Genomic DNA, 16957 nt, shown 5'->3' with positions numbered 1-16957 from the left:
CCCTCCAAAAAAAAGAGAGAGAAAAAGACAAGCGGGCGAACGAGGTAGCAACAGACAACAAGAAGCAGAAGAAGGAGAGGAACTAGAAAGGAGCGACGGAGAGCCGCCGGAAACGAGCGGGTAATTCTGGCATTGTTACTTGGTATAGGTAAGACGCGCCGCCAGCGGAGGCGACCAAGAAAAACGGAAAAATGTGGAACATGTTGCTGCTTACTCGCATCCCACACATGGATCGAGTTTAAGTTCACGTGGTTCGGCGGCTGGCCCGTGGCATCGGGCCACACACACACACACAAACACACACAAGAAGCATACGACCCGCTCCAGCTTTCGGAATATAATGGCCACGTTGGAAAGCTAATGTGCCCTCTCCCCCTTCCTCCACCTGCCCTCTCTTGCAGAAAAATGTACAACCAGTCATACTGAAAATAAATAAATGGGTATTTTTGTAAAGGATGAAAATATATTAAAAAATATATAAAAATAAATAATACTAAAAAGTACTCAGAAAGGAAAATAAAGTCTAATAATACTAACACAATCCGTTTGGTTAACGTAGCATCGAATTCGTTAAGTTTCGCTATATTGACCAACTTGCGTGTGCGACTTCACGTATTTATAAATAAATTAATTGGGTAATTCAATTTCTGTGTTTCACGAAACGTCACGGAGACACGTCAGTCGCCCAGGGCTCTCGTTGATTCCGTGGGTAAGTGATCTGAATTTCTTTATAAAGTATGACTCCCGCTGTTCGCGCTCCCGTGTGTTCTGGAAGCCGGATTGTAGGAGTATGACACTTACGCGTTCGAAAGAGTGACCAGGAAGATTGATATGTTTGGAGAACGGCAAATTGGGGAGGCCCTTTACGTGTGCCCTGTGGTTGTTGAAACGCAAACGGAACGCGGTTTCCGTGTGTCCAATATATTCCTGTTTGCACACCTCACAGCGAATTTTGTATACCACATTGGCTGAGTCACAGTTAAGGTCGTCTTTAATTTTGTACACATAGTCTGAACAGGAGGCTTCGGCCGTATCTGTGGTCACCATGTGTGTGCACACCCTGCAGCGAGGTTTCCCGCACGGTCTACAGCCCTGATGGTGGTCGGATTTGTGTGTTTTCGCCTTGACCAGTAAGTCTCTCAGGTTTTTATTTCTTCGGTAAACCACCTTGGGCGGAGTCTGAAAAATGGCAGAGAGGCGACTACTCTGTTTAAGTATGTTGAAGTGGCGGTTTAGTATAGAATTCACCCGAGGGGCGGCGGCGCAGTATGTGAGGATTAAATTTGCCCCTGAAGTTATATCATCTTTATTCCCACCTTTTTCTCCCATTGTTGATTCTCGGTCCAAAGAGCGAGCGCGCTCAATTGCATTGTCAATTATTTTTTCGGGGTACTTTTGACGCAAGAAGGCTGTTCTCAATTCCTGTGCGTGGGTGTCAAATTGCGTGATTTCAGAGCAAATTCTTCTGTATCTGTGGGCTTGAGAGTAAGGAACACCTGTTTTGCAGTGATGGGGGTGACTGCTATGGAAATGCAGATACTGTTGGCGGTCTGTTGGTTTTTTATACAGGGAAGTAGATATGGTGGTGCCACTGAGTGATACAGTGACATCCAGAAAGTGAACACTCCTCTGCGAATACGTGTGCGTGAATGTTATCGAAGGATGCACGGAGTTGAAACCGGAAATGAATTTGGAAAGATTATGTTCACTATCAGCCCACACGAAGAATATATCATCGAGGAAGCGTCGGTAAAATATAGGTTTGAATGGAGAATTTTCGAGGAAAGGAATTTCTAAAGAGGCCATGAAAATACTTGCGTAATTTGGGGCCATTTTGGTTCCCATGGCAGTTCCGTTTACTTGCAGATAATGGTTTTGGTCGAATTCAAAGTTATTATGTTTAAGTACCAGATTTAGGAGCACCTCTAAAGCGCTTTCGTCGAATTCACTCGTTGATTTACTTTTTCCGTAGGCGGCGACTGTGGCGGCGATTCCTTCGGTGTGGGGAATGTTTGTGTACAGTGATGAGACATCCATGGTGACCAAATAGCAATCTAGAGGTACCACAAGTTTTGAGACTTCTCGAAGGAAGTGGCTGGTATCTTTGATGTATGATGGGAATGATTGTGGGATGTGCCTAATCAGAGAGTCAATGAAACTAGAAATTTTTTCAGTAGCAGTACCGTTGCTGGAAACTATGCCCACAGATACAGAAGAATTTGCTCTGAAATCACGCAATTTGACACCCACGCACAGGAATTGAGAACAGCCTTCTTGCGTCAAAAGTACCCCGAAAAAATAATTGACAATGCAATTGAGCGCGCTCGCTCTTTGGACCGAGAATCAACAATGGGAGAAAAAGGTGGGAATAAAGATGATATAACTTCAGGGGCAAATTTAATCCTCACATACTGCGCCGCCGCCCCTCGGGTGAATTCTATACTAAACCGCCACTTCAACATACTTAAACAGAGTAGTCGCCTCTCTGCCATTTTTCAGACTCCGCCCAAGGTGGTTTACCGAAGAAATAAAAACCTGAGAGACTTACTGGTCAAGGCGAAAACACACAAATCCGACCACCATCAGGGCTGTAGACCGTGCGGGAAACCTCGCTGCAGGGTGTGCACACACATGGTGACCACAGATACGGCCGAAGCCTCCTGTTCAGACTATGTGTACAAAATTAAAGACGACCTTAACTGTGACTCAGCCAATGTGGTATACAAAATTCGCTGTGAGGTGTGCAAACAGGAATATATTGGACACACGGAAACCGCGTTCCGTTTGCGTTTCAACAACCACAGGGCACACGTAAAGGGCCTCCCCAATTTGCCGTTCTCCAAACATATCAATCTTCCTGGTCACTCTTTCGAACGCGTAAGTGTCATACTCCTACAATCCGGCTTCCAGAACACACGGGAGCGCGAACAGCGGGAGTCATACTTTATAAAGAAATTCAGATCACTTACCCACGGAATCAACGAGAGCCCTGGGCGACTGACGTGTCTCCGCGACGTTTCGTGAAACACAGAAATTGAATTACTCAATTAATTTATTTATAAATACGTGAAGTCGCACACGCAAGTTGTTCAATATAGCGAAACTTAACGAATTCGATGCTACGTGAACCAAACGGATTGTGTTAGTATTATTAGACTTTATTTTCCTTTCTGAGTACTTTTTTAGTATTATTTATTTTTATATATTTTTTAATATATTTTCATCCTTTACAAAAATACCCATTTATTTATTTTCAGTATGACTGGTTGTACATTTTTCTGCAAGAGAGGGCAGGTGGAGGAAGGGGGAGAGGGCACATTAGCTTTCCAACGTGGCCATTATATTCCGAAAGCTGGAGCGGGTCGTATGCTTCTTGTGTGTGTTTGTGTGTGTGTGTGTGGCCCGATGCCACGGGCCAGCCGCCGAACCACGTGAACTTAAACTCGATCCATGTGTGGGATGCGAGTAAGCAGCAACATGTTCCACATTTTTCCGTTTTTCTTGGTCGCCTCCGCTGGCGGCGCGTCTTACCTATACCAAGTAACAATGCCAGAATTACCCGCTCGTTTCCGGCGGCTCTCCGTCGCTCCTTTCTAGTTCCTCTCCTTCTTCTGCTTCTTGTTGTCTGTTGCTACCTCGTTCGCCCGCTTGTCTTTTTCTCTCTCTTTTTTGGAGGGTCTTTAAACTGTGAGGGTGACCCTCTGCTACGGGAACTTGTATCATTTCACTTATATCCTCCGAAGAAGGCTGGTCCACCAGCCGAAACTGTTAGGATTAAATAAATATTTTATTGTTTTGTTTCCTATACTGCACTATTCTCGAAGTTTATAACTTTTATTACGGTAGCCGGAAGAAACTCTGATCATCTATTTCATCTATATATATATATATATATATATATATATATATATATATGTATATATATATATATATATGTATATATATATATATATATATATATATATATATATATATATATATATATATATATATATATATATATGGGTGTGTGTGTGTGTGTGTGTGTGTGTGTATGTATGTGTGTGTGTGTGTGTGTGTGATTACATTAATGAAAACATTTTACTTATTGCACGTTGCAGTAGGAAGCCCATGCCAGAAACTATTGTGCGGCTTCGTGGAGCCCGTTTGCCCTCAGAGAAATACCTATTGCGGTTGCCGATGCAGTAAGTATGGTGTTTCCAGTACTTTGCTGATGGGTGCAGGAACTGCGCATGCTATTAGAGCTCCAATACCATTCATGGGAACTTACAAATGAAAATCAGTCAAGTCGATTTACCCTAGAATCTTGACTCATCAATCTTTACTTCCGGTGCACAGAGGTATGCTTCGCTAAATCCGAACCTATTTCATAAAACAAATACAAAACACTTGTGGGAGATATTCCACACTCCGTTTCTCATGGGCTAAAGAAAGTGAGAGAAAATGAGGCGTTTCTGGCTTTAGAACTGTCAATAAAATATGGAAATACACTATAATGTGCGAGCAGAGAATCCGTGAATAGTAGACAAGAAGTTGAGTGACATTAGTTTCAGAAAAGCTATCAACTACTTCACTGAATACCGTACAGGGGTGGGTCGTAATGTTCTTTTTAGAGTCGGTGCCTTCTGCGTAAGAGATATGGCCTGCTGTGTTAACAAAAACTATAAGCACAGAAGTGGTCGCTAACGGAGAGTTCAATTTCTAATCTTTTTTTTACAATGTTGGAAACTTCAGTTCATTCCCAAAATCGACGAGGGAGCAGTTTTGTAAGGACAGTTTGTGAAGAAGCACCTCTAAAAGTTGAAGCATGGTATAGGCCTCGATAGGCGACGAAGACGAAGTGTTGCTGTAGCTGAGTGTTTGCCATTCAATTTCAGACTTTTCACTCATTTTTGCAGTTATAAGGGGAACATAGTTCCCTTTTCGGCGGCGATGAAAGTGGACTCATCTGCACGCCCTCCCTAGTTGCCGGCGACAGCGCCGGCAGCATCAAGGAAGCGAAACTGCCTTTATAGTGACAGCGAGGCTACTACCCTCATTGACACTGCCGAGAGCATCGACAGCTCCAACGACGAATACGTGACCGTCATGAGCCAGAAAGCAAAGCGGAGGATGCTCAGCGCATCCATGGACGCATCTGCTGGGAGGGCCCCGCAAAGCCCGCCGAGGTACACCGTCCTATTCTTGCCAACGCAACCATCCATCAACATGAGACTACTGAACAGGCAAGCTGTATCTTCAGAGCTCGAGGCACTGGTGCCGAACAGTATTAAGGATATCAGAGTGAATCCCCGGAAAAAATATTGTAGCAGTGGACGTCGCTCAAGCGTCAGCGCTGATTTCACTGAGCAAAGTTACCGTCCTTGGCGGCATGAATGTTCACACTATCATTCCGCTAGAAAATCAGGCAACTACAGGCGTCATATATGACATCAATGTGACCATCTCGAATGAAGATCTGCCGATTCCTATTAAGCCTGCTAATGATGGGCCCCAAAAACTACAGGTGTGCCGTCTAGGGAAGTCGAGATGTGTGAAGATAGACTTTAAGAGTGATTGCCTGCCGACACATGTTAAGGTGGGTCATTTCCGGCATGCTGTGCGGCCATTTGTCCCTAAGCCGCTTCAGTGCCGAAAATGTCAGACATTTCGTCAGATGAGCGCAGTCTGTTGGAATCCTACAACATGTTCTCGTTGTGGTGCACCATACTCTGCCGACAACTGTAACGCTAATTCCTATAAATGCCCGAATTGCCAAGGGTCCCACGACGCCAAATCAAAAGAGTGTCGGAAAATAAGGCAGGAGATATCGGTTTTGAAGAAAATGGTGAGGGACCGTTCGACTCACCGAGAAGCGGTTGCTGTCGTCAGGTGACATCGTTCTCGTCGCCGACACTCATCTAGAAAGCCTGCCCACAGTATGAAGTCTTCTGTAAAGCCTCCTTTCGTTGAATCGGCTTCACCACCACTGCCGGACAGAAAGAACACGTGCATTGAGAATGCTGCACCTGAAAAGGAGGCTCTGGAAGAAGCATGGCCATCACTTCCAAGGATAACCCCAGCAGAAAAACTGGAACGTGCACCGGTAGCACCACTTTCTGCATCTCGCCAAGATGAGGCAACAGAGCGTGACCGAGAAATTTTGACGATGATCAAGTCTCTCATCAATGCCATACGCATGCTTCTAGGCAAGACGAACACGCCTACAGCACGATGCGCAGTGCAAGTATCGGATGCCCTGAGTCCAGTGCTTGCCAACTTCACATAGACAAAATGGCTCATTCACTGCCTTCATTCCGAGACGAAGTACGTAGTGCGACAGTTTTACAGTGGAATGCCAGAGGGCTTAAATCAAGGATCTCATGTTTTTGGCATTACGTTTTCCGCAACAGATTTCCTATATTAGTAATATATGAACCAAATTTGTCAAAAGCGATAAAGCTTTCTGGCCAGGAAGCCTTCACTTCATCGACTTGTGGTGAGCCCAGCAAAGTAATTATATATATCCGCACAGATTTAACCTACATTCCACATTTGGTGCAACCCCATAACGGAAATCAATACGTTTGCCTCCGCGTTGCAAAGAAAAAGGTAGCCTTCACACTTATCGGAGCATACATCTCACCCTCTGGTCAGTTCGATGGTGAAAGACTACATGACATCTTGACCGCTACACCTGGACCTTGGATTGTTATTGGTGATTTTAATGCTCATCACTTGCTTTGGGGAAGCACAAAGATTGATTCCAGAGGCCGGAAACTTGCTGAATTCGCCTCACGCCACGAACTCAACGTTATAAATGACGGCAGTCCAACGCATTTGCGTGGTTCGAGATATAGCAGTTGCTTGGATCTTGCATTGGTGTCACGGCAATTCATCCAACAAGTGCGATAGTTCACTTATATTGAGACTCAAGGCAGTGATCATATTCCAACGTATCTGACGGTCAAAGGTTTTGCATTTTCCTCCTCATCAACTCATCAACTCCTCATGAACTAATAGAAGAGTTAATTGGACAATGTACAAGGCAAAGGTGAAAGATGCATGCGATGGTATCACGTGCGGCCTCGAGGAGATAATGAAAAATGTGATGGAAGAGGTTACGTGTGCCTTTAAATACACATCAAAGCGTACAGGATTTGATATAGAACTTGAACGACTACGAACGATTCGTAGGCGGGCGGAGAGGAGGTACAGGCGCACTAATTCAATTCATGACCTCAGAGACGCTCGACGTCTACAAAAGAAAATCCAACGTCGAATGGACAAGATGGAGGACCAATGGTGGAAGAAATTTTGTGAATCACTCGATCCTCGCAAGCCTATGTCCCATATATGGAGGACGGTGCGTGGTCTTGGATCGACTCCACAACATCGTCCATTCAGAACATTTGCTCTCCATCAAGGCCGCCTGAAGGTTGACGTTGCTGAAGATTTCTGCGTGAGGATTGCGGGAAATGTGGTTACCATGAGTGACGAAGTTCTCGGGGATGCTACCGTAGCACGAGGTTCTGAACTGAATACGCTTTTCTCACTCGATGAACTGGATGCAGGTTAGCCACCTGCAGATGTTCATCTTCACCTGGGCCGGACGGTATACATACGCTGCTTTATGCCGTCTTGGAAGACGTGGCCGAGACCAGCTACTAAAATGCTACAACCAGTCATGGAACGATGGCGTCGTTCCATAAAGGTGGAAATCCAGCCGCTTGGTACCAATCCTCAAACCTGGAAAGTCGCCACTTCATCTGGCATCATATCGACCCATTGCGCTATCCAGCTGCGTGGGGAAAATAATGGAAAGAATGGTTCTGACACGCCTGGAGTGGTACCTTGAACGCTATAATATGTACCCAGAGGCCATGGCTGGTTTTCGAAGAGGCCGCTCTTCTATTGATAATGTCATCGACCTCGTAACCTCTGTGTAACAACAGAAATAACTCAAGCGCATCTCGGTTGCAATGTTCCTCGATGTAAAAGGTGCATACGACAACGTAACGCACGATGCTATCCTAGTTGCCTTGGTGAACATTGGAATCAGTGGAGAAATGTTTCGATGGATTCGGAGCTACCTACAGAGGAGCTTCGTGCTCACTGCGGAAGGCCGCACCGTTGATCATTACACCGCTCGCGGCGTTCCACAAGGCGGGGTTGTCAGCCCTACGCTGTTTAACCTCACGATCATTGGCCTTGTACAGTCTACCTCGATCAGTCAATATCTCTACATACGCTGATATATGTATCTGGGAGTCAGCAGTGACACGACTCCAGGTACGCGCACGGCTACAGAAGGCAGCGAGAATAACGTCGACGTACCTCCATGCTCGAGGCCTCACAATTTCCACCGAGAAGTGCGCCTTAGTCCCTTTTACCCGCAAGCCCATGATCTCTTATCCTGTTTCTATCGACAACGTGAACCTTTCGTGTATGAGATGTCACCGATTCCTGGGCGTCATTATCGACAGAGATCTCTCGTGGAGTGCTCACATCTCGCACTTGAAGAAGAGGCTCAGCTCTATCACACACGTGATGAGATTTCTCGCTGGTAAAACGTGGGGCACATCAGTGTCATCTATGCTTCCGCTGTACAGAGCGCTCTTCTTGGGATACTTGCGGTATAGCACGCCCGTGCTTTCCAACGCCGGAAAAACTAACATCAGGGTCCTGCAAAGCATTCAAGGCCAAGTCCTCTGCACATGCTTGGGGCGACCTCGGTGCGCTAATACGTTAGCAACAATTGGTATTGCTAAAGACCATCCGATCACGACATATATAACTGTCGACACACTCCAGACACATATCCGTCACATATCCAGAGTGCCTAACCACCACCTTGCTAGCTTGCCACTAGAAAGACCAAAGGCAGCGTTTTCCAAAGTTGTTGCGGCCAACCAGAATTCCATCTCGTGGAGATTCTCACCCGCAACCATACCACTATCTGCAGAGTGGTGCATGAAAAGACCGACTGTGCACCTTGAAGTGCCGGGGATATCTAAAAAGGCAAGCCTGTCATCTCCAGCCCTCAAGCAGATCTCACTGGACCTTTTGCATTTGTCGTATGCTAACCGAATTCATGTTTACACGGACGGTTCAGTCTCGGGAAGTTCGACAGGTGCCTTTGTCGTACCATCTCGATCAATCACCGTCAAATTCAAGACATCACACGTCACGACAGCTACGGGATCCGAGCTCGCCGCTCTTCGAGCCACTGTGGAGTTTGTTACGCAAGAATGCCTTAGTAGATGGGCCATTTTCAGCGACAACAAGGCCGCCCTTCAATGCGTGCGAAGTCTACGACGTGGAAACTACCAACAGATGGTGTATCGTATTAATGAAATATTCACCGCGCTGCTGATCAAGGACACGATATTGTTTTACAATGGTTGCCGGGCCACTGTGGCATCAGGGGTACCCTCCTCGCCGACGACGCTGCCCGATGTGCCCACGATGGAGCTCCCACACTGTTAATACCCTTGTCAAGAGTAGCTGCAGCTAGAGAATTTCATCACATCGCGCATAATGCCACGCTTGCGCACTGGATTTCTCCACTTAACTCCAATCATCGCCCTAAGTGTCTTAAGTCATTACTCCAGAAATAACTGCCATCCAAGGTTTCTCGACGTGAGGCTACAATGTTGTGCCGGCTGTGGACTGGGGTAGCGTTTACGAAGTCATTCAGCCATCGCATTGGCATGGTGGCTTCATTCATGTGTGAAAGCTGCAACTGTATAGAGACTATTGAACATCTCTTGTGCCACTGTGCCCAATTTGATGAAGATCGCCGGACTCTCCAGTGTGCCTTGAATAGACTCAATGACCGACCATTTAATGAAGCAAAGATCCTAGGAGCCTGGTCGCGCAGCACATCAGCACAGATTGATTGATTGATATGTGGGGTTTAACGTCCCAAAACCACTATATGATTATGAGAGACGCCGTAGTTGAGGGCTCCGGAAATTTAGACCACTTGGGGTTCTTTAACGTGCACCCAAATCTGAGCACACGGGCCTACAACATTTCCGCCTCCATCGGAAATGCAGCCGCCGCAGCCGGGATTCAAACCCGCGCCCTGCGGGTTAGCAGCCGAGTACCTTAGCCACTAGACCACCGTGGCGGGGCCGTCAGCACAGAAAGCCACACAAGCCCTCCTGAGATACTTGTCAGCAACTTCATTGAGAGACCGCCTGTGAAACTCGGCACTGTGTGTGTGAAGTGACATGTGTCTATCTTTCTCTCTCTTTTTTACTCCCCTCTCTCCCTCCCCATATGTAGGGTAGCAAACTGGACGCATAGTCTAGTTAACCTCCTTACCTTTACTACATTCCTTCTCTCTCTCTCTCTCTCTCTCTCTCTCTCCCTAGGCCTCGATATCTTAATGTGGCTCCCTCTCGCGTGGGACGTCAGTGGGTAGACTCCGCTGTCAACCGCGCTGCAGCCGCGCGCATTCTCTGCTTCGTGGGAGAACTATTTCAAACGAACAGCCCCACGAGTGTCAAGAACGTCTTCAACGAATGCTCTCGAGTGTAATTATGAATTTGGTTTAGTTGCCGCCCAACTGACAGGGCCAAGAAACTTGCCAGATGGCCGATGAGCACGCCGATGCCGTCAACCGCATTGCTGGTCTTAAAGAGAAATAAAATATCTGTGGGGGCTCCCACTCCCAACCTGCAGTTTCCATCATTGGATGCTGTGAGTTCAGGTGATTTGAAATTCAAATGGGTGTGCCTTTTTCCAGCATCTACAAGCATGAAGATACATCTAGCGATACGTCGCGTGTCTAATTGATGGCGTGGTGTTGTACGACGCAGGTTACGTTGTTGATTGTGAGCAGCCGATGCCGTTAATGGAGATCGCATTACCGTCACAGCTCTGGTCATGATAACACGTTTACTCGCGAACCCACCACACAACGCACCCGTAGTGATCGGGTGTTGCGAAATGGGGAAGTACTGCTCTGTGCCTTGGTGTGCTTTGTCCGCCCGTGAAAAGAACCTCAGCTTTCACAAAATCCTGAAGGGCACGCCTGACCTTTTTCTTGTTATATTTTTTCTGCAGTGCCACGATAGTGGCAGAGAACATAAGGATATGTGTGAAAATCGCTGATTTCTGCCACTGTGGCTTTCGCAAACAACACATGAGATAAGTACTGCCGAGCAGCTTGTTTAAAATGCTGCTTCCGCAGCCAATCAATGGTTCATGGCATCTACTAGAAATGCAAAGCAGCATCTAATTATTAAATTTCAGATAATCGCGCCTAGAGTGTACCTATGAGCGTCGGCATGGCCCAAGCCAGTGTTGTATCGCCGTAAGAGAATAGAGGGTTATAAGACAGTGTTGTGACTCGGGAAGGGGGCAAGTTCCACCTTAATGCAGCCCCAGGCCGATGTAAATGACTACAGTTTGTCTCAGTATTGATTTTTTTATAGCGACATCATAAAGTGGTTCTTAATACCGCACAAGGCTGTCGCTCGTGTATAAGAATAAATCATATAGCTATCGCTGATTTATTATAGCTCACACAGGGTCAAAACATTATGTGACAGCCTTTAGTGAATGTATATAACAGCTAAGCAAGTTTCATTTATGAAGTTATGGTAAGCAATGTGCTTGTCTTTATCAATATATTACGTATATATGTAAGTACACCAACAAAATAAAGCTGTAATCTAAGATGTCCAACACCGCTCAGCTGAGCTCACGAGGTGCGCTTACCCGAGGCGATTCAGAGGCCGCGTCGTCGGCTCCCTGTCAAGAAGTCTTCGTGGTAGGTTTTGGGAAGGCACCTCACCTGGTGTAAGTCGCCTACGCTTGTAGCCTGCGTGGAATGAATGACTGAAGTACAGGCGAGGTGCTGAAACACGGTTGCAAGCTTACCGAAAAGTCGAGCGTAGGGCATGTATAGCAAAAGTTACAGTTAGCGAAGTGCATGCTTGCTGCACAAGTTCGATGAAGTGTGGGGCGCTTTCCCTCGCTAAGTTTGACTATACACTCCTTTCTCAGCTTCGGGTCTTCATGATATTTGTAAAAACTAACACCCTTTTCACGGGTGGGTGATAATACAGGGGCACGGAGCAGTACTCCATGATGGCGCAGCACTCACCACGGAGGCAAGCGGCCACAGTTTAAAAAAAACAAAGTGTTGTGCAAAAAATACCTGTTAAAAGCGAACACTCACGGTTCTTGGAACAGCGTCAGTAGTCACCACACACAAGATGACCAATCGAACTGTGTCTTGGCCGAGTTTTACCACGATGGTGGTTTTCATTCGGCGCCGCGCTTTGAAAGTGCGTCAATCCTCGAACTGGCGTCATACAAGCGTGATTCGCAGCGCCGCCATTGGTCGCACATCAGACCAATATCGATAATGGTTGTAGCACAAGCACGAGAAAACCATGTGTTGCATAGCAAGCATATCAAATACATTGACAGCTCTTTTCACGGATACCGCTCCATTTACTTGTTTTATAGGCACCGTCTTATGCCTCAATATGCGCAGACGAGTTTTCGTTGTTTCCTATTTTCTCCTCCTTCGCGCGCCTTGGCAGTTGTTCGTCAACTTTTGCGGCCTCTTGATTTCTCTCTTCAGTCCGTAGTTGACGCCTGGCTTTCTTCTTTATGCAGTAGAGTGGGTAGGGGGGGAAGTACGACTGATTTTTACAATAGCACTATGGGGGGTAACTTTCGTCTCTTCGTCTAAATAGAAATCAGTATGAAGATTTCTGTTAAAATAAACACTTTTTTGTTTAGTTTGCAGGCTTAAGTAGTCTGAAAATGTGTTGAACGCAAGATATATAATTTGCAGCCTAAGCACCCATTACTTGGATATTCAATCACAACACATTATTACAAAGAAGAAAAAGCCAAACAGAACGTTTTGATGAGATCATGAATGCTTAAAAGGCATAAAGTTTGTGGCTGTCTTATAAAGATTGAACGCCTACTAGAACACATTTGCTTAACAGGTTTAATTTGGTAGTTAAAGGAGAAGTTACACGTTCAGAATGCAGTTCTGACAAATGCCACTGAGAGGACATCCCATAAAATTCGTAAGACTCCTTAGTTACCGGAAAGTTTTGTTCAAAATGATCTACAAATTCACTGTTTTCAATACAATAAATGAGCAGGATTTTTCGTAAGGATTCGCGGCATTCTTCAAAATAGCTGTGTTGATTAGCGTACAATGATCCTTATGATTCAATGATCCAACGGACCACTCAAGTGAGCACGTGCATCTAGTCGTGAATGTGATAACACTCAGAAATGTAAAATGAGGAGTGCCACATGTGACGGGTGAGCCTCAACTAAAACAAAAAAAGGAAACAAATTCATCATGTGCTTCTCCCCGATCCTTCGCAATGCCCCTGAACTTCTTCGTGATACCACGATCCATCTGCGATCTCGAAAAGAGGAAAGGCCACTTATTGGTAGAACCAGGAACCACTTGTCCGCTTGCAGGTGCAGAATCGTAAGCCCACCACTATGGTTTGACTCATGGGTGCTTTAACAGCCATTTAGCATATTACGAAATTGTTGTTCAAGTTATTCAGTGGACAAGCGCAAAACGGAAGGGATCTTGTTAATTATGTTTGTGGGAAACATGTATTGTAGTCTCGAAGGTAAAAGTGCCAACAATGAAAAAAAAAACGTTAATGGTTTATCTTTTGAATATTGTTGTATACGTTTATCTAGGTTGTCAAGAAAGAGCCACTTATGATAAAGAAAAGAAAATTTTCCGAGAAAAAAAAACACGGGCTGTAAGCGGACTGGCAATATCAAATTTTGAGTGACGGCTCTCCGCTGTGAATGAAGAAGAAACACAATCTTGATTTAAAGAAACAGCCCAGCAAGCATTTAGCTTATTTAGGTAATTATCCCCACCTAGGGCTGGACGCGAACTCTTCAGCTCCTGTTGGTTTCTCTGCCCGCTGTACTGCACACAGATGGTCCTCAATGGCGAATCTGACGAGTGCAATCTCAGAGCGCGTTTGGTTTGAGACTGAGTCTCCTTCTGTAACCCCAGTACTCTCACATTCCAGAAACTTTTCTTACAGATGGTCAGTTGTTCGTCTAGTTACTTTGAAATCTTGCATACGAAAGCGTGTATTCGGTTGGAAAGAAAGAACACACTACCGAAAAGATGCTTTGAATTTCACTGGCGTCGTTTCCGTTGCTTCTTTTTCTTCAACAAAATTCACGTGTCCCAATGCCAGGTATGCAGATTATCCTTGGCTTCAAAAAACACGCGCTTGACGAATAAAGCTCTAGGTTACAGACATTTAGGATCCCCGGGCTTAGCAGCATGCTCATCTATAGCTGTCGCCACGTGTTCACCTGTTCCTTGTTGAGTTTTGGGTGTGGTAGCGGAAATGAGAACCCTGTAGGGCTGCATTGCTGTGTTACACCTATATAATTGCTGAAAGCATCTTCCGACTATGTATTCGACATCTATGCTGAGGCCGCTAAGAAAAAAATATAGTATACGCGCTAGGTTCGGCGGAAAATGTCAGTGTTTTAGCGTGCATTGGAAACAAACAAACATAGCGGTACTTATCACAAGGGGTTAAGGATGTGGAAGTGGCATAATATACAGGACAAAAAAATGCACACAATGGTTTGTTACAGCAATATAATAGGTGTGAGGAAGGTGGTGTGCATGCAGTTAAGAATATCTGCGCTTTAATATTCCAAAACCACATCCTCATATAAGGCACGAGTAATAATATAATAATATTAACAATAATAATAATACCTTTTGTTTCTTGAAATAAAACAGTACATGTGACCATCCACGTGGGTTTCTTTTTGCGCAACTAAATCTAAGAACACGGGAAAACTAATGTCATGTATGACAGATATGTGGGCTTGAGAGGTTACTGCTAAAATAAAGAGTTAAAAAGTAGGTAGGTGGCAGGTTCTGGTCTACGTTTACAAGGAAAGTTTAGCATCATTGCCAGAACGTTCTACTCTGAAAACGGGATAAACTAAGCAAGCAATAGCTCAATTTTTGGTAATGAAAACGTACAAAACTCATAACATTAGTTCATAAATATTTGTACACTGGTGTAAAATTAAGTTACTTCTTCTCTTTTCAGATAACACTGTTCAAGAAATACCACAGCCACCTCCACAATTACCTCGTAAGTGTTTATGTGCACAAAAAAGTTATTTCATTGAGAAGCAATATTTTCAGCTAAAACGTGGCCGACCAAATTTTGGGACTAGCTGACTTTCGTCCTCCCAAAACAAAGCGTGCGCATTTATCTAAAACCTAGACAATAGCCTTGAAGGTGAAGGAGCTTGGTGTGGGAAAGTTGGTGTCGCTGACTAAGTGAAAAAGCTATGCAGAAAAAACGCGAGGATATTACAGAAACACTTACAACAGACCAGCGCAAACTACCAACCGAGTTTGTTTGAAGAAACACGAATGCTTACATTTGAAAAAAAAATCAATATCGCAAATATGACATGTTAAAAATATATCACGACAAGAAGACAATCTCTTTTACTTGAAGTGCTATAAGTACACGCAGCTAATGCCAATGTATCCTGCACACACAATGTAAAAGCCCTTGATTATTTTCCTCTCTCATCTATCACAGGGTTGTGTAAAAAATATGGGCTGATTAAGGATTGGACGCTACCTGCATCGCTTACAGGGCTCAGCCATATGCACACCTGCGTTATTGTTTACTGTACAGTTGTGTTAGCGTGCTATTTCATCGTACCAGTACCCTGTTTTTCCAATATACGCCTGGTTGCAGCTTAGTGGGACATCAGACATCTGCGTTTTTTTAGTATTGATGGTGGATTTTGTATTCAACCCATGGTAGCAAACAGTGCGAAATTACACAATAGAGACGTGGTAAAAAATCACGAAAACGAGCGCACATTTTTCAACAAATATTTTCTAGTGGAAATGGAAAACATTTATGCACACTGTACTGGCAGTGTGGGGGATGCGCAAAAAAAAATAAGCAGATGCTCAGTCCCTGAACAAAAACACACACACACATGACATATTCTTCCCGTTATAGCAAGGTAAACACTTCGTTATTACTTGGCGTCAACGACACGCTATTGAGACGAGCTTGCGACAATCTTGATATGACCACAGATTCAACAAGTTCTCATGCTTCATGGCTTCTGTGTTTGAACAAAACTTGAACTGACGCTAAACTCTAAAAAGAAATGTGCACCCCACAATGGGAGCAATGAAACTACAAGTGTTAAATTACCAGGTCCTTCAAGGATCTGTTGTGCTTTCTTAATTGTTCATTAGACAACACAGATGCGTCGTGGCTGAAATTACATTCAATCACTTTAGTGCACGCGCTTATCTTCTCTCTTCGGCTTCTGCTATATAGATATATATATATATATATATATATATATATATATATATATATATATATATATATATATATATAGTGTAAGAATTCAATGCACTTCATCTTTCTGATCTGTCAATAACCATTATCAGTCTTCGCTTCGTCCCTCTTCATCATTGGTGCCATCTTGCTGTTGCTTGAATAAAGCTCCTGCTGAACCGTGGTATTTCAAGTGGTGGAAGGTGATTCCCGATCTCTTCGACCTTGCTCGATCCAAAGCCAGCTCCTGGAGCTCTGTTCGGGACGTCGCTTACACCAGCAGGGCGCCATGGCAAAAGAGCAAGCCTAACCGAACCACCCGCTGGCCTAACCACCCGCCGCCAACCCCAGCCCGGTCAACAACCCCCCGCGGGAGCCTCCAATCATAACTGAATGCAGGAACAGCGCAACCTAGAAGTAGTTACTTCGTAACTACGGAAGCGAAAAAAAACCAAGGACAGAAGAGCGCTCTTTTCTGTCCTTGTTTTTTTTTTCACTTCCGTAGTTACGAAGTAACTACTTCTAGGTTGCGCTGTTCCTGCATGCAGTTATGTCCTACCAACTTGCCCAAGCTTCCATGCTTCATAACC

The 16957-nt window shown here is 44.9% G+C and overlaps 1 protein-coding gene across 3 annotated transcripts in view; it reads left to right on the top strand.

Annotated features, from left to right (window-relative positions):
- The window catches only part of LOC142790166 (uncharacterized), a 73239-nt gene that overhangs the window by 22457 nt on the left and 33825 nt on the right, over window positions 1–16957 (top strand). For all 3 annotated transcript variants that reach the window (XM_075885168.1, XM_075885166.1, XM_075885167.1), the window contains exons 3-4: window positions 4101–4184; window positions 15093–15137. In XM_075885168.1, the coding sequence (XP_075741283.1) occupies window positions 4101–4184; window positions 15093–15137 (129 nt within the window). The remainder of the gene's footprint in view (window positions 1–4100; window positions 4185–15092; window positions 15138–16957) is intronic.

Source organism: Rhipicephalus microplus, unplaced genomic scaffold (genome assembly GCF_043290135.1).
Source record: "Rhipicephalus microplus isolate Deutch F79 unplaced genomic scaffold, USDA_Rmic scaffold_75, whole genome shotgun sequence".
NCBI lineage: Eukaryota > Metazoa > Arthropoda > Arachnida > Ixodida > Ixodidae > Rhipicephalus > Rhipicephalus microplus.
The sequence above is the reverse complement of the archived record's forward strand: the minus strand, read 5'-3'. Positions and strand labels throughout refer to the sequence as shown.